Raw genomic sequence first — 18,999 nt, 5'->3', positions numbered from 1 at the left:
AAAAAAATGGGGGTAAGTAAGGAGGGCATTACTGCCAGGTCTGCAAGTCTATAATCTCTACCCTTACCAAGCAGTTTTATATGTTTTATTTTTTTTATTTTTTTTTCAAAGATTTTATTTATTTATTTGAGAGAGAGAGAATGAGAGAGAGCACATGAGAGCGGGGAGGGTCAGAGGGAGAAGCAGACTCCCTGCCGAGCAGGGAGCCCGATGCGGGACTCGATCCAGGGACTCCAGGATCATGACCTGAGCCGAAGGCAGTCGCTTAACCAACTGAGCCACCCAGGCGCCCTATATGTTTTATTATTAAGAGTAACAGTGCCCTCAACTTACAAACTATATATAGGAAACTTAGGAAAAGGCAAGGCTTCTTTACAAGATTTATGAAAGGGAGTCCAAGCAGAAGTATAACAGCCCATGAGAAGATCTAAATCTGATGGGAAATTGTGGTCAGAGGCAGGTAAGGGACACTGGGAGTATACCAGTTCACTCCACTCAGCCCCTGGAGAACCCAGTTAAAATAGACACTGTCATTTATAAACAAAATATTTGTCAGAGGATAGAGATAAACACAATGATTATCCTGTAATAACAAATAGGAAAAAATTTTTTGAAAAGAAATCATTCCAGAAAGAGCCACATAACCACTAAGCAAAAACAGCATTATACATGGTAGAATATCAGCTTGGAAGGGCCAACTCAAATGTAATTATAATCTTAAAGTGGAACAAGCAAACACTTATATTATGCTAAAAACATCCTCCAGAAAGCTCTTATTGAAATACGGGGTCATTTGAAAGGAAATGCAAGAAAAATGAAAAAAGGCCCATTCTAGCAAAAAAGCAGAAAGGTATTCTCAGGGAGACAACAGCTATCCATCACATGAAGTTTCAAGTTCACACTTTAGAGAAAGCTTGGTTTCCCTGTTCTATTAAGATATATGTTCTCAGGCACCTGGGTGGCTCAGTCAATTAAGTGTCTGCCTTTGGCTCAGGTCATGATCCCAGGGTCCTGGGGTCAAGCCCTGCATCAGGCTCCCTGCTCAACAGTGTTTCTCCCTCTCTCTCTGCCCCTCCGCCTGCTTGTGCTCTCTTTCTCTCTCTCTCAAATAAATAAATAATCTTAAAAAAAAATAAAATACATGTTCTCAGAATCACACATTTAGGATGTGGTAAGACAGCCATAGACTTCTCATCAAATGTGCTGAAAACAAGTGAAGCAAAGAAAATTCACCCCTTTTACTTAAATACACTAGAACAGAGAATGTACTGAGTTCATTTGTTCATTTAATTAATGTTTCCTCAGCACATATAATACGTATGGTTTGGTACTTTGAGCAAGACACACAATATAGGACCTAATTCTTATCTCTAAAACCTTCTAAACTATCTTGAGAGCTGTTCAAAGCCACAAAGTGGGTGACTAAACCCAGCCAGTAAGTTAAGGTGTTCACAGTGTGGGGAAATTAAGCTTTTGTCCCACAGTTTCATTCAGCCTAATTAATCAATTTCCTTGGAAAAGACATCTGACAACCCCAAATCTTTTGAATCTGGAAAAGAAAAATTGCATGGGGATACATATATAATGTTCCTAAAGCAAGTCCTAAGCAACATCTCAAGCCAATAGATGAAAGAAATAGCCAGAGGTCTTTACAGCTTGGCTTGGATAGAAAAAAGTTCTTTAGGGAACTCTGGGAAATAAAACTCCAAGAGGATATCTCCCATAAGAAGCTTCTCATCTCATCTATGTGTGTCCAGCAGGCCTAACTTAAAAGAAGTCTGAGAGCTTTGTTTATGCCTCATCCCCAGAGCTCTGGGGAAACTTTTCTCTATTAAATAATCAATAGTATATGTGCGTATACATATACAAGATTTGGAGCTAGGCAAATTCACAGTAACTAAAGATGCCCTGCTTACCCTTAAATGAATAATCTAGTCCTGGAAGTAAGATACAGAAATATTAAAGATAAACAACAAAAAATACAAAAGTGAGTATTAGATACTGCCATATAATACATCAGGAAGAAGGAAAAAGGAGAAAGGGAGACAAGAGACCAGCAATTGAGCTGCCAGTAACAAAAGAGCAGGGTACGAGGAATAAGGAATAGGAGCACAAAAGAGGAAAATGTAGCTAATAAAATCCATGTGTAACAGAGGAGAAAGCAAAATTCACACAGCATCTCAACGTGGGAGACGAAAAAAATTCACACATATCACAGAAGGGTTGAAAGAGGAAGTGCTACAGGAAATTGGAAAATAAACACATAAGAATAAAGCTAGTTCTGCTGAGAGGCTACAGAAGATCGCTAGGTTTCACACAATGGGAACAGTTGTAACAGTAAGTGATTATTACTGCCAACTGGAAATCAGAAGAAGGTAGGATTTCTGGATTTTATATGCCAAACAGCCATGGGAAGAGACTTGAATAAACCACTCATAGCTGACTATACACGCTACAGGTATAGAGAAACACACAGTCTCACTCTCACGGCACTGTAACTGAGAAAGGGAATGAATGAGGTTTATAATTTTGAGAGAGAGACAACCAGTGAGAAATGTGACAACATTGGCTCTCTTTCTTCTTGAAGCCCCAGTTCTCTCTCAGTTTCCTGTTTCTCCTATCTCTCTGTTCATTCCTTTTTAGTCCCCTCTGTCCCACTTTAAATGCTGGTGCCCTTCCAGGCTTTACCCCAGGCCCTGTTCTCAATTTACTCACCATCTCCCCAAGCTTCCTCATCTACGCCTACAGCTCCAACTGACTAAAATATTTCTCCAACCCCTACTTCTTTCCTGAGTGCCAGGTTCAAGCTCCTATCTTCTGTACCTCTCTTCCTACTAGTCCTATAAGAACCTCAAATATAAGTCTGTCCATAAGTGAATTTATATTGTCCGCTATCCTAATGAGTAACACAATACCTACCCAATCATGCAAGACAAGTCTATCTCCTTAACACCTTCTTTCCATCCTTTTCTATCCCTTCTGCTACTGTCTTATTAGCCCAGCCACTCATAATCTTACCCTTAAAGTATTTATAACCTAGTTTCCTAAATGGTACTATAAGAAGCAATACATCAAAAGCCCGAAGGATTGGAATGTATCTACGTGAAAATAATCATCCCTATGTGCCTCTGAGATGCACTACAAAACTTGTAAAGTCAATTTCACTTCCATTTCAAAACTCACAGCAATTTTAATACATTTTCTTGTTTGACACCCTCATGCCTAACTTCCCAGAAAACAAGTATAACCTTGTAAGAAAGATAGACCTTTACAGGTAAAGTAACTGGCACTCAGAGAAGCTCAAAGATTTGTGTAGTCCTTCAAAATGATATTCTATATTTTTCTCCCCTTTTCTAGAGCAGAAAAAAAATGCCTCAAATTTCAGAGGAAAAAAACAAAGTGTCAAGTTTTTAAAGCCAGAGCTTACAATAATATGCTACATTTTGTGTCATATGTAAGAAATCCTAATGGTTACTCATTTTTATTAATTAGAGGAAGGTAGGACATTTCACTCCATAAAGCAAAAGGATTTTAAGCACAGAAATCTTCATCTTCAATAGCAGGTAACCTGGGTATACACACACATACACATTCTCTTTCTCTCTCTCTCTCACACACACATACACACACACACGCATGTGCGCACAACACATTCCTGCAAGGAGCCTTCTGAGAATCGAAGCAAGATTTAAATTATGTTTACTATCATGCTAAGTATATTGTACTATATCCTAATTCTGACCACTGGGAAAATCTGACTAGGCAGTATATTTACCCACATAAATGAATTGGGAGTTTATTTGCATTCATAATTCACATAATGTAGAATCAATTACAAATGCAGGAGAGAACAAAACTGCAGATGTACTTCACTCCACAACACCCCTCACTTGTTCCCGTAACTCTGTAGTTTTCATAAATATTGTAGGAGGCTGCTGCTGCAAGGTACTTACAACATAAAATCTTGTTCCCAAGAAGGTTGATCACCACGAACTGCTACGGTTGTGCTCTTCACATTCTGCACTTTCAAGGTTACATATGTATTAAATTTATCTTTAAAAAAAAGCAAAAAAAAATGCACAATGAAGATGTAATACTTAGTGCTCAGATTGTTACTCAATCTCACAAAGTCTTTGGAACTGAGTAACCCAAATTAAAGTATTTTATGTTGAAGAAAAAGTAAAACTATATATTGTACTATATGGCATCATTCTAAGCATACAGAGCTGTAAAAAAAATTATAAAATACATTCTATTCTCAAAAGTTATAAGTTATAATAGTTTTTCAAATTTTAGAAATATATATTTGACCCTGTAGACACACATACACACAAATGAAAACAAAAGCTTCATGAAATACAAGATGTGATACATTGATATTTCCTGTTATTTAAACTATTAAAACATTAATCATGGGGCACCTGGGTGGCTCAGTCGTTAAACGTCTGCCTTCAGCTCAGGTCATGACCTCAGGGTTCTGGGATTGAGCCCCACATCGGGCTCCCTGCTCGGCAGGAAGCCTGCTTCTCCCTCTCCCACTCCCACTCCCCCTGCTTGTGTTCCCTCCTCGCTGTGTCTCTCTCTGTCAAATAAAGAAAATATAAAAAAAAAAAAATTAATCATAACCAATTGATTTTATAACCCATCTTCAGTTTGAAAAAAACAAATCTAATTAATCTAATAGAAAAGATAAGATACATAAATTAACAAAAAAAGGAATAAGTATCATAAGAGAAAGAGAAAAAATGATAAAGGATTGAAGGAGAGGAAAGGGTTACCTCTAGCTGTTGACAGGGACAAGAATTGAGAAAAAATCCTCATAAAGGAAAGGAATTCCACGCTTGATCTATTCAGGCTGGCATAAACCACAACTTACATAAAAAGCCAGCTGGGTGGCTCAGTCCGTTGAGCATCTGACTCTTGATTTCAGCAGGTCAAATCAAGTTCCCCACCCCTCCACCCAAAGACTCCCCACTCAGCAGGAGTCCGTTTGGGATTCTCTCTCCCTCTCTCTCTGTCCCTCCCCCACTGTGCGCTCATGCTCTCTCTCTCTCTAATAACTAAATCTTTTTTTTTTTTAAGACTTTTTATTTATTTATTTGAAAGAGAGACAGCACAAGCAGGAGGGGCAGAGGGAGAGAGAGAATCTCAAGCACACTCCATGCTGAGCAGAGCCCGATATGGGGCTGTATCCCAGGCTCCGAGATAATGACCCCAGCCGAAACCAAGACTTGGTGGCTTAACCGACTGAGCCACCCAGGCACCCCTCAAATAAATAAATCTTTTTATTTATTTATTTATTTGACAGAGACAGACACAGAGAGAGAGGGAACACAAGCAGGGGGAGCGGGAGAGGGAGAAGCAGGCTTCCCACCGAGCAGGGAGCCTGATGTGGGCCTCAATCCCAGGACCCTGGGATTATGACCTGAGCCTAAGGCAGATGCCTAACGACTGAGCCACCCAGGTGCCCCATCAAATAAATAAATCTTAAAAAAAAAAAAAAAAAAGGCAACATTATCACAGAGTTGGGAAAAGGAGATTCTTTAACCTGAGAATATAAATTGAGTACTACTGCTTAAACACAGCACCTTTTGCATTCCCCCTACTACATTTACATGAACCGTGATTAGAGGCACTGAACTGAGAGTTCACTTTTCTGTGTAAGAAATTAATCTTAACATTATAAAATGAAAAAAAAAAAAGACTATCATTTTTGACTCATCAAATAGGCCAAGATTACTTAAAATGATTACCTAATGTTAGGAGTGTGAGAAAATAGGCCCTGCCATGCACTTTTAGCAGAAGGTAAATCTTCTCTGGAGCATCGTTAAAATTATGCAGTTTTACAAAAAGCAGAATCATGGGGCACCTGGGTGGCTCAGTCAGTAAAGCATCTGCCTTCGGCTCAGGTCGTGAACTCAGGCTCCTGGGATCAAGTCCTGTGTCGGGGTCCCTGCTCAGCAGGGAGTTTGCTTCTTCCTCTGCCCCTCCCCTCCCTTGCTCTCTCCCTCCCTGTCTCTCATAAATAAATAAAATCTTAAAAAATAAAAAAAAAAAAAAGGCAGAATCAGACCTATAAATAAAGAGAACTGATGGTTGCCAGAGGGGTGGGGAAGGGTAAAATGGGGAGTGGGAAATAGAGGCTTTCAGTTATGTAATGAGTAAGTGGAATAAAAGACACAACAAAAGGAATAGAGTCAATGGTATTGTGATATTACTGTATGGTGACAGATGGTAGCTACTCTTGTGGTGAACACAGCATAATGTATAAACTTGTAGAATCACTATGATGTACACCTAAAACTATAACATTGTATGTCAACTATACTCATTTAAAAAAAAATTTTAGGGGTACCTGGTGGCTCAGTTGGTTAAGTGTCCGACTCCGATTTTGGCTCAGGTCATGATCTCAGAGTTGTGATACTGAGCCCCACATTGGGCTCTGCACTGGTCATACTGCTTAAGATTCTCTCTATCGGGGCACCTGGGTGGCTCAGTTGGTTAAGCAACTGCCTTCGGCTCAGGTCATAATCCTGGAGTCCCTGGATCGAGTCCCACATCGGGCTCCCTGCTCTGCGGGAAGCCTGCTTCTCCCTCTCCCACTCCCCCTGCTTGTGTTCCCTCTCTCGCTGTGTCTCTCTCTCTGTCAAATAAATAAATAAAATCTTTAAAAAAAAAAAAAAAAAGAAAGAAAGAAAGAAAGCCAGCTAGAAGAGAAAGGAAAACAAAACAGATTCTAAGAAAGAAGAGAGACCTAGCTAGTGGAGAGAATAGGCTCAGTAACTGTCTTAGTTCCTACTGTACCCAAGGTTTGGTTTTTTCAGCATTCCATGGATTCCCAATCATGTTCACTTTTTCCCAGTAATCCCCAGTACCTTCCCTTTTCCCCAGCAATAACCAGAATAAGTCTCTGTAACTTGACATTCATAATTAAGAAAATGTGTATTGAAACAAGTAAATACTATTTTCACCTTCTGATGGGCAAAGATTAAAAAGTTTCATACTACCTGATGTTGATAAGGATTTGGATAAACACTCATTTTTTTTTTTTATTATGTTCAGTTAGCCAACACAGAATACATCATTAGTTTTTGATGTAGTATTCAATAATTCATTAGCTGCGTATAACACCCAGTGCTCATCAACACTCATATACTTTTAGTTTAAGTATAATCTCCCCCAAAACTTTCAGAAGTGCAATGTGGCAGCAGCTACCAAATTTTTTAAAAATGCATACCGTTATCCCAGCAATTCTCTATTTCTGGACTCTAGTATATAGATACATTTGCAAAGCAGACAATGAGAAGTGCACAAAAACGTGTATTTGCTTAAAATAGTAAAAAATGGAAACAAGCTAAATATTCATCAATCAGGGGCGCCTGGGTGGCTCAGTCGGTTAAGCGACTGCCTTCGGCTCAGGTCATGATCCTGGAGTCCCTGGATCGAGTCCCGCATCGGGCTCCCTGCTCGGCAGGGAGTCTGCTTCTCCCTCTGACCCTCCCCCCTCTCATGTGCTCTCTCTCATTCTCTCTCTCAAATAAATAAATAAAATCTTTAAAAAAAAAATATTCATCAATCAGCAACCTAGGGTACAAACTTATAACAAAATTCTGGGCACATACTGGGCATAAAGTTAACTTTATTTTTTTTTAAGATTTATTTATTTAGAGAGAGAGACATAGGCACAGTGGGGAGGAGCAGAGGAGAGTAGGAGAGAAACCCAAGCAGACTGCGCTGAGCATGGAGCCTGATGTGGGGCTCAATCCCTAGACCCTAAGATCACAACCTGAGCCCAAACCAAGAATTGGACGGTTAACCCACTGTGCCACCCAGGTGCCCCCAAAGTTCACTTTAAATAAAAAAAAAGAAGAACCAGATATATGTATACACACACTCAAAGTAACGTGTTGTTGGAATAAAAGCAGGTTGAAAAGGTTAATCTATTCATTTATACATGCATATACACAGAAGAAATCTGATAAGGTATATACAAACCTCTAAATAGTTACTGGGGAGAAGTAAAATTGAGGTAAGGGGACTTTAAGTTTTCACTAGATAGATTTCTTTAATGTTTTACAACAGCATTGATTTTTTCCAGCTTTACTGAGGTTTGACAATTTAAAATTGTATGTATTTAAGGTGTACAACTTGATTTGATACATACTGTGAAATAACCACCATAATCAAGCTAATTAATATATTCATCACAACTCACATAATTACCATTTTCTTTTCAAGTGTATGTGCACATTGACAGCTCGAGATCCACCCTCTTAGCAAATTCCAAGTATACAGTACTCATTAATTATAGAATGTTGTATGTTAATTCTCCAGAAATTATTCATCTTTTTTTTTTTTTAAGATTTTATTTATTTATTTGAGAGAGAGAGAATGAGAGACAGAGAGCATGAGAGGGAGGAGGGTCAGAGGGAGAAGCAGACTCCCTGCCGAGCAGGGAGCCCGATGCGGGACTCGATCCCGGGACTCCAGGATCATGACCTGAGCCGAAGGCAGTCGCTTAACCAACTGAGCCACCCAGGCGCCCCAGAAATTATTCATCTTGCATTACTGAAACTTTGTACTCCTTGACCAACATCTCCCCATACTGATTTTTAATAATTTAATAAATTTTGTGAATTTATTTAATCAATGAATTAAATGAAATTAATGACTGTTTAAAAGATTGATTTTTTTAAGGCTGATTTTATTTTATTTAAGATTTTATTTATTTGACAGAGAGAGACACAGTGAGAGAGGGAACACAAGCAGGGGGATAGGGAGAAGCAGGCTTCCCGCTGAGCAGGGAGCCCGATGCAGGGCTTGATCCCAGGACCCTGGGATCATGACCTGAGCCCAAGGCAGACACTGAACGACTGAGCCACCCAGGCGCCCCTAAAGGCTGATTTTAAATCACAGCAAGTATGAAGGGAAAAGATATAATTAAAGGCCAGCCTTACCTGGTGAGCCCTGGAATTTGGCTCTTTTCACTGCAAGAGAAAAAAAGAGGACACCATGAAGAATTTTTGCAAATTCATTAACTAAACCAACATTTCTTGAGCATCTACTATATGCCAAGGTTAGAGTTTTAGACTAGATTTGTAAGTCTAAGTCTAAGAGAAAAGATGCTGAGACTTCTGACCAAAGGTTGAAGGCAGAGAGTTAGAAGGGCCCTTACAAATCATCCAATCTAATCTCATCCTCAATGCAGAAATCTCTTACAGCCTCTTGACAATGATAGAGGAAACTCAATTACTCCTTTGGCAGGCAACCTGTTTCATTTCACATATCTAAGGTTTAAGTTATATATGTTTCTCATTTAAAGCCCATCATAGAAATTCCCCCCATTTCATTCATGCCAAAAGAGCTCAACAGGCCAGATTTAGACAACAGATTTTAAACAAGGGGGAGAAGTAATTTCTTGCTGGGAATAAACAAGGTAACAAGAAAAGCTCCTATCCAAATGATCACAAAGAGCTATTTACAAAACATCAGTGCAGAACTGCAAAAGAAAGAATCCCACATTAGGATTGCAGCATGCCAGCTTCTAAGAAAGGTCAAAGACAACAAAGATGCAGGAGAACTGCCAAATTCCAGTAAACACCAAATATTTTCCCATCAATGAAGATTAAGACTAAGTGTGCAGGAGTAGGGGGAAAATAAAACGAAATCCCAAAACAATGCCTGAAAAGGATACTTGAGGGTACAGATCTGCCCCTCTCCTTGTCCTAAATTACAACTGAAAGCTTCACCTTAGCTGACATCCAAGCTCTGCCTAACACATCCAAGAGAATGGGTAATTCAGTACGTTTTTACAAGACCCTCTCCATTTTCAAGCAACACTTAATGCTAAAATCTATTTTACTGAATCAAAGTATGTCTCCCACTGGACTGTCCCTTGTAGTCTCACATCAATCCTTCTTCCCAATTATTCTTTAATAGTTTCATCTAATCTAAGACTTACTATAAAGCTACAGTAATCAAGATAGTGTAGCAATGGCATAAAATCAGACATAGATCAATGAAATAAAATTGAAATATATATATGGAATATATAAATATAACATTATCTTTACTTCATACCACACGCAAAACTTAAAATGAATCATGAATATTACTAAATATGAGCCAAAACTATAAAATATCTAGGAGAAAACAGAAAATCTTAGTGATCTTGGGCTAGGCAAAGATTTCTTAAATTCAGTACAAAATCATGAACGTTAAAAGAAAAAAATGGATAGACTAGACTGAGAATTTAAAACATGCATTCCTCAAGACACTGTTAAAAAAGGCAAATTTGGGGTGCCTGGGTAGCTCAATCGGTTAAGCTTCTGACCCTTAATTCCGGCTCAGGTCGTGATCTCAGGGTCATGGGATCAAGCCCTGAGTCCAGCTCCAGACTCAGTGTGGAGTCTGCTTGGGAGTCTGCTTGGGATTCTCTCTCTCCCTCTTCCCCTCTCCTGGCTCACACACGTGCTAAGTAAATGAATAAAACCTTAAAAAAAAAAAAGGCAAGTTTAAGAGGAAATATTTATAAAACATGTATAATAAGACTGATAAAGGACTATAAGAAGAAATCTCAAAAGTCAATACTAAGAAATCAAGAATCCACATTTAAAACTGGAAAAGGGGGGTCACCTGGCTGGCTTAGTTGGTAGAGCATGTGACTGTTGATCTAGGGGTCATGAGTTCCACCCCCACATTGGGTATAGAGCTTACTTAAAAACAAAAAAATTTTTTAAAAACACACTTAGCATTTACATTAGCACAAAAAAATTAAATACTTAAGTATAAATCTAAAAAAATAAGTACAAGATCTAGATGAGGAAAACTGATGAAACATATGAAAGAAGTAATCAGAGAAATAATCCATGCTCATGGATAGGAATACTCAATATTGTCAAGATGTCAGTTCTTTCCAACTTGACCTAGAGATTCAATACAATCCTAATCAAAATCCCAGCAAGTTAATATTAAAATTTCCGGGCGCCTGGGTGGCTCAGTTGGTTGGGCGACTGCCTTCAGCTCAGGTCATGATCCTGGAGTCCCTGGATCGAGTCCCGCATTGGGCTCCCTGCTTGGTGGGGAGTCTGCTTCTCCCTCTGACCCTCCCCACTCTCATGTGCTCTCTCTCATTCTCTCTCTCTCAAAATAAAATAAAATAAAATCTTAAAAAAAAAAAAATTAAAATTTCCTCCATCACTTAAAAAAAGCAGTTCAAAAATACTGCTCTACACCACAACCCTGCATGATTGAGATTTTGAACACCTAAATTGATGGTTTTTACCCAAGAGTTATTTAATATTGTTAGCACTATAATGTGATTCACTTATATTTGTATTATCATGTGATAAACCGTAACTATGTAATTAAACAGAATTCTGACATAGTCTGCTAACCTTTAAAATGTCACTTATTCCTTCATTCATTGGCCTGCTACTTTCAAAATAAAGTAAAAGAAGATCCTTTACTAAAAAAAAAAAAAAAATCCCAGCAAGCTATCTTGTGGATATGGACAAACTGACTAAAGTTTATACAGAAAAGCAAAAGACCCACAATAGCCAACTCTATGCTGAAGTTCAAGACCAATACTACCCAACTTTGGAGACTTACTATAAAGCTATTAGCGATCAAGACAGTATCGTTTTGGTGAAAGAACAGACAAATAGATCAAATGGAACAGAACAGAGAGCCAGAAATAGACCCACATAAATATAGTCAACTAATTTTTTTTTTAAGATTTTATTTTTAAGCAACCTCTACATCCAATGTGGGTCTTAAACTTACAACCCCGAGAGACACATGCTCCATCCACCATCTGAGCCAACCAGGTGCCCCAGTAAACTAATTTTCAACAACGGAGCAAAGGCAATACAATGGAGCAACAATAGCTTTTTCAACAAATGGTGCTATAACTAATGGACATGTAAATGGTGGGGGAAAAAAAAATTCTTAGAGACAGACCTTCACAAAAATTAACTCAAAATGGATCATAGACCTAAATGTAAAACGCAAAATTATGAAATCCTAGAAGATAACATAGAAGAAAACTCAGATGACCTTGGATATGATTAGGACTTTTTAGACATATTCCTAGAAGATAACATAGAAGAAAACTCAGATGACCTTGGATATGATTAGGACTTTTTAGACATATCACAGAGGCACAATTCACAAAAGAAGTAACTGATAAGCTGGACTTCAGTAAATTAAAAACTGCTCTGTGTAAGGCCATGTCAAAAGAATGAGAAGATAAGCCACAGACTGGGAAAAAGTATTTGCAAAAGACACATCTCATATAGGACTGTTATCCAAAATACACAAAGAACTCCTAGAACTCAACAATTAAGAAAACACACTACCTGACTTTAAAATGAGCAAAAGACATTAATAGACACTTCACCCCAAGAAGATATATAGATAGCAAGTAACTCCATGAAAAGATGTTCAACATCATATGTCATTAGGGAATTACAAATTAAAACAATGGTGTTAAGCAAGAAAAAAAAACTGCCTAAAGACTGAATTAAATGGATGAGGTAGCTATTTGTCTTTTGGGCGCCTTAGTATCAAAACACTCTTCTTCTGAAGGAATCCTGAGAGAGATGGGAGGCAGGACCTAAAACACACGACAGAAGCCAAAGGCAGCCAACCTAGATGCAGTAATCACATGCTCCCAACTTCAATTTTGAGGGAGTGAAACAAAGATGCAGGGTTGTTTAGAGAAAGCTGTAGAGAAGTTGGTATTCCAGTAGAAGGTCATGAATGGCTAACAATAGAGTTCTAAAGGACAATAGTAAATTTCCAGGGTGTTAGAGCACCACAATGGACCATTCTTGTTAACAGATGTTGGGAGCTTACGCTAATTTTCCTTTTTATCTCCATTTCACAGATTAGCAAAAGTCAAACTCAGAGAGTTTCTGTGGCTGGGTCAGATTAAGAATCTGTTGGCAACATCATATGGATAATAAGTAATGGAGCTTGATAAAGGATTTATGTCTTTTGATTATAAATCTAGTTCTTTCCATTTCACCAAAATGCCACAGCAACAGCAGAAGGAAGAGAAAGAATGAAAAACCATAGTCTCTACCCTAAGGAAGTTGGGAAAAAAAAAAAAATGCAAGCGCACAGAGTAAAGATCCAATCATATAATGCACGGTCAGTCTAGAAACCAAAATGCAGTGTTCAGATAAAATGTGCCACAAAGAAAGGACCGGTGAGGAGGGTGGGATAATAATCAAAGACTTCATCAAACAGAAGTAGGACTAAGGAAATGGGTAAAATATAGATAAGAAAAGAAACATAAGAAACAGCATTAAAAAGGCATGAAAAAAATCATAGAGGAGAGCGTTTTTCTACATGTTAGTCATGAAGATAACAGCACCTAAAATCTGAGTGTTTCCCAACATTCCAAAGACAGGCAAAGTCCACTAGCCCCACAAAACCTCCAAGAGTTTGGGTACAGGTATTTGGAGCGAGTTAGACACGGGGCTAAAACAAAGGAATTACAGTATCTTAAATCCAGAGCTTTTCCTATTTAAGAATAAATTTTAAAAAAAAAAAGGAAATCTTTCTAAATCTCCTTTGGAAAGACAGCACAAGGATACCAGAAAGTCCAGAAATGAAGTAGATACATTTTGTTTGCTTTTCAGTTTTTCCTAGGTATAGTCCCTCTCTTTTTTTTTTTTTTTTTAAGATTTTGTTTATTTATTTGACAGAGAGAGACACAGTGAGAGCAGGAATACAAGCAGGGGGAGTGGGAGAGGGAGAAGCAGGCTTCCCGCGGAGCAGGGAGCCCGATGCGGGGCTCGATCCCAGGACCCCAGGATCATGACCTGAGCCGAAGGCAGACGTTTAACGACTGAGCCACCCAGGCGCCCCAGTCCCTCTCTTTTTTATCATCACTTGCTCCTCCTTGAAACTGTGCCAACATGCCTTCCCTCCCGTTGTATATTACTGTAAATTCTTAACCTTTTAAAAGTTAGACTCCTTTGATAATTTAACAAAAGCTACAAATCTGCTCTCCAGAAAAAATGCACATCTATCCACAAAACAGTGCATATCAAGGGGAAATTCATGCATCAGCATCTGCTAATAAAATTTATTTTTGCAATGTTATCATTCTCATTAGATTTTCCTATTTTATGTTTGCAAAAGTCTACTTTTATTGATTAGTCTTATGTTTATTTGCTCTATTAAAATGGGCTAATTACATGGTGTTTGCTCCATGGTGTTTGCAAGTATCTCTTTGGAACTGGATGGAATCATTGCTAATTCAAGGTCTACTCTAGCCCTAGGTATAATAAACATAGGCCCCTGAGAAAATCATTATCATAGGAACATGCTTTTCTAAGTATTTGTCATGAAGATACAGCACCTAAAATCTGAGTGTTTCCCAACATTTCAATGACAACTCCTGAAATACTATAATAATCCTATAGAAGTAGAACAAAAATAGCAGCTGCTAATGCTAGAAAATCACTGCAGTTATTTGGGAAAAGCACAGGACAAGAAACCAGACTTTGACTCTAGACTTGCCTCTGACACTGCCCATCTGTGGGCCCTTAGACAAAAAAAAAAAAAAAAGTAATATCTTAGCCCTCGGGGTTTTCAGATAGAAGGTGAATATTATGTCTGTTGTGGAAAATGAAGGTTTTTGTATATTGAGGGAGATAAAAGAATTGATGTGAAAGGACACTGAAATGTAAAAAAGCATTTATTTCAGTTCCCATTTTTAAATTAACTCCTAATTTTGTAAATTAAAATGTTTTCATGACATGCATATTTTAGTAAAAGCAACAGCACAGAAATTCACTTGAAAAGTCAAACTGCACTGGTGTTACTTGAAAAAGAAAATCCTTAGAAGTCTTGGTGACCTCGTTTTACTGATATATTCTGGAATTTGGATACTTATACCTAGAGAGTAACAAAGATTGGTTCAGCTATCATTATTTTAAATCTTAGAATACTGTATCAAATCTGAACTACATCCTATTTATTACTTTGTCATAATATATGTATATTTAAGTATCACATACTTCTCTCTATATAACTATAATGTTATTCTTGAAATCTTGATACCAGCTAAGGCAAGAGATTCCTGCCTAGTTCTACACTGTTATGCTTACTCTTTTTTTGCAGCTCTTCACATAAGGTTTTTCCCCATTAATTTCTTAATGTCACTATTACATAAACAGGTTTTCAGATGATAACCAAACCTTTGTAAATTTTAGAATCAAATGGCAAGTTCCCAAAATCAGTGTTAAGAATGATCAGGGGCGCCTGGGTGGCTCAGTCGTTAGGCGTCTGCCTTCAGCTCAGGTCATGATCCCAGGGTCCTGGGATCGAGTCCCACATCGGGCTCCCTGCTCGGCGGGAAGCCTGCTTCTCCCTCTCCCACTCCCCCTGCTTGTGTTCCTGCTCTCGCTCTCTCTCTCTCTGTCAAATAAATAAATAAAAATCTTTAAAAAAAAAAAGATTGATCAGAACTACAGTTAACATCTATAAATCAAATGAGGAAACTTTACATTTTTAAAATATTTAAGTTGGGGCACCTGGGTGGCTCAGTCATTAAGCATCTGCCTTCGGCTCAGGTCATGATCCCAGGGTCCTGGGATGGAGCCCCACATCGGGCTCTCTGCTCAGCAGGAAGCCTGCTTCTCCCTCTCCCACTCCCCCTGCTTATGTTCCCTCTCTCGCTGTGTCTCTGTCAAATAAATAAATAAAATCTTTAAAAAAATAAAATAAAATAATAAAATATTTATGTTTCCTCTGGAGGGTGGCACAGAAATTTTTAGGTTTCTTATACTTGAAAACAGCATGTCCACTTATTTAACCCTTCTTTAATGTCTTGGTTATAATTTCCTACAAAATTTAATTTTGTCCCATATTTTGCTAGATTTCACTACAGCATTCTTTTGTTTTTGCTATTGCCAATGATATTTGTACTACATAGAAATGCAGCTAACTTTTGTAAACTATCTTAAATGTAATAATTCTTTTTTTTTTAAAGATTTTATTTATTTATTTATTTGAGAGAGAGAGAGAGAAACAGCATGAGAGGGGATAGGGTCAGAGGGAGAAGCAGGCTCCCTGCCGAGCTGGGAGCCCGATGCGGGACTCGATCCCAGGATCCTGAGATCATGACCTGAGCCGAAGGCAGTCGCTTAACCAACTGAGCCACCCAGGTGCCCCTTAAATGTAATAATTCTGTTACACTCTTCTTTTAGGCCTAGATTCTCTAGTTTTCTTAATAGAAAAATCACATCATCTATCATTTTTTTATTTCTTTCCAAACCTAAAATGTTCTCATTCTTTTTCTGATCTTATGGCACAGGTTAGGACTTCTAATAAACTACTGAATGTAAATAATAAAAGTTGGCATCCTTGAATTGTTTGATTTTAAGTGGGAATTTTGTAAGATTTGTCAGAGAAAGAGAGCATGCGCACGCATAAGCAGGGGGAGCGGCAGGCAGAGGGAGAAACAGGCTCCCCGCCAAGCAAGAAGCCTGATGTGGGGCTCGATCCCGGGAGGCTGGGATCATGACCTGAGCCGAAGGCAGACGCCCAACCGACTGAGCCACCCAGACGTCCCAACCGGGAATTTTTTAAATATTAACTCCTTGAACTTAAATTTTTTATTGATGTATAATTCACATATAGTTAGTTTCAGGTGTACAACAGTGATTCAACAAGTCCATATGTTCACAAGCATAGATAGCTACCATCCGTCATCATACAGTGCTATTACAATACCATTGACTATATTCCCTATGCTTTAATCTTTCACCCCTGTAATTTATTCACTCCATAACTGGAAGCCTCTATCTGCCACCCACTCCTCTTCACCCATTTTGCCCATCTCCCCTCCCATCCTACCACACCCCACCCCCACAATTGCAACCATCAGTTTTTTCTCTGTATTTATGAGTCTGTTTCTGCATTTTGTTTATTATTTTTTAGATTCCACTTACAAGTAAAATCATATAGTATTTGTCTTTCTCTTATTTATTTTGTTTAGCATAATACCCTTTAGGTCTACCCATGTTGTTGCAAATGGCAAGATCTCATCCTTTTTATGGCTAAGTGATATTCCTTTGTGTGTGTGTGTGTATACACATAAATAACTATTTTTTAACGTTTCAATATTGAGTATAATGTTTACTATAGGATTAACTTTTATTTTGAAATAATTATAGATTTACAGAGAGTTGCAACAATAATAGAGGGGTCCGGGGCGCCTGGGTGGCTCAGTTGTTAAGCATCTGCCTTCGGCTCAGGTCATGATCCCAGGGTCCTGGGATCGAGCCCCACATTGGGCTCCCTGCTCCATGGGGAGCCTGCTTCTCCCTCTCCCACTCCCCCTGCTTGTGTTCCCTCTCTCGCTGTGTCTCTGTCAAATAAATAAATAAAATCTTTAAAAAAAAAAAAAAAACAATAATAGAGGGGTCCAACGTACCCTTCACCCAGTTTCCCACAATAGTTAAATCTTACAGAAATCTTACATAATCTTACATAATGATAGTACAATATCAAAACTAGGAAATTAACATAAATTGTGTATATGTTTTTCTACAGTATTTATCAAATATGTAGATCCACAAAACTACCACTGCGATCAAGATATAGAACTATTCCATCACCAAAAAAAAAAAAAAGTCCATCATCACAAGATCTTCCTCATGATACTACTTTATAGTCATGCTTATCCCCTCCTTCATCATCTCTAACCCCTGGCAACAACTTATCTGTTCCCCATCTGCATAATTTTGTCATTTCAAGAATACTATATAAACAGATTCATATACAAAGTAGTCTTTCAAAATTGCCTTTTTCCACTCAGCATAACAACCCTGAGGTCCATCCAAGTTGTTCTATGTATCAATATATAGTTATGTTTTTATATCCACTCTGCCAAACTGTTATGTACTTAGATCATTTACATTTAATGTAATTCTTAAACTGTTATGGCTTAAATCTATCATTTTTTGTTTTCTGTTTGTTCTCAGGCTTTTTCTCCATTTTCTTTTTCTTGCCTTCCTGTGGGTTAAAGATTTTTTTGGAACTCTGTTTTTATTTGTAATATATTTTATTATTTTTTTTAAAGATTTTATTTATTTATTTGACAGAGAGAGAGACACAGCGAGAGAGGGAACACAAGCTGGGAGAGTGGGAGAGGGAGAAGCAGGCTCCCGGCCGAGCAGGGAGCCCGATGCGGGGCTCAATCCCAGGACCCTGGGAGCATGACCTGAGCCGAAGGCAGACGCTTAATGACTGAGCCACCCAGGTGCCCCTATTTGTAATATATTTTAATGTATCACTTTGTACAGATTTTTTTAGTGGTCTCTCTTAGTATTACATTTTACATATATAACATCACAGTCTAAGGTTGTCAACATTTTACCAGTTCAAGTGAAGTACAGAAGCTGTTATATTGCCTTTAAGCCACCTTATCATTCCTCCACTTGTAATATAATCATCTTAAAATATTTTTACTACAAAGATGAGAACCACATAGGACAATATTTCTATTATTGAACATAATTTAGAAACTAAAGAAGCCTGTTTTATTTACCCATATTTTTCTTTCCATTGTTCTTTTTTTTTTTTAAGATTTTATTTATTTGAGAGAGAGAGAGAATGAGAGAGAGAGCACATGAGAGGGGGGAGGGTCAGAGGGAGAAGCAGACTCCCTGCTGAGCAGGGAGCCTGATGCAGGACTTGATTCAGGGACTCCAGGATCATGACCTGAGCCGAAGGCAGCTGCTTAACCAACTGAGCCACCCAGGCGCCCTTTTGTTCTTTCTTCCTGATATGCCAAGGTTTCTTTTATCATTTCCTTACTGTTTGAAGAAATTTCTTCATCTAAGAACATCTTCATTCTTCAAAGATATTTTCACTGGATATGGAATTTTGAGTTGACTTTTTCTTTCTGCTTTTGAAAAGTGTTGCGCCACTACCTTCTGGTCTCCATGGTTTCTGATGAGAAATCCAGGCATTTAA

The 18,999-nt window shown here is 38.2% G+C and overlaps 1 protein-coding gene across 1 annotated transcript in view; it reads right to left on the bottom strand.

The window, feature by feature from the left end:
• UNC13B (unc-13 homolog B) overlaps nt 1–18,999 on the bottom strand; it is a 213,072-nt gene that overhangs the window by 152,208 nt on the left and 41,865 nt on the right. Inside the window, exons 2-3 of the mRNA XM_044920653.1 lie at nt 8,958–8,987; nt 3,954–4,053 (exon numbers count right to left, since the gene is read on the bottom strand). Coding sequence (XP_044776588.1) covers nt 3,954–4,053; nt 8,958–8,987 — 130 coding nt within the window. The remainder of the gene's footprint in view (nt 1–3,953; nt 4,054–8,957; nt 8,988–18,999) is intronic.

This window comes from Neomonachus schauinslandi, chromosome 13 (assembly GCF_002201575.2).
Source record: "Neomonachus schauinslandi chromosome 13, ASM220157v2, whole genome shotgun sequence".
NCBI classification, from domain to species: domain Eukaryota; kingdom Metazoa; phylum Chordata; class Mammalia; order Carnivora; family Phocidae; genus Neomonachus; species Neomonachus schauinslandi.
The sequence above is the reverse complement of the archived record's forward strand: the minus strand, read 5'-3'. Positions and strand labels throughout refer to the sequence as shown.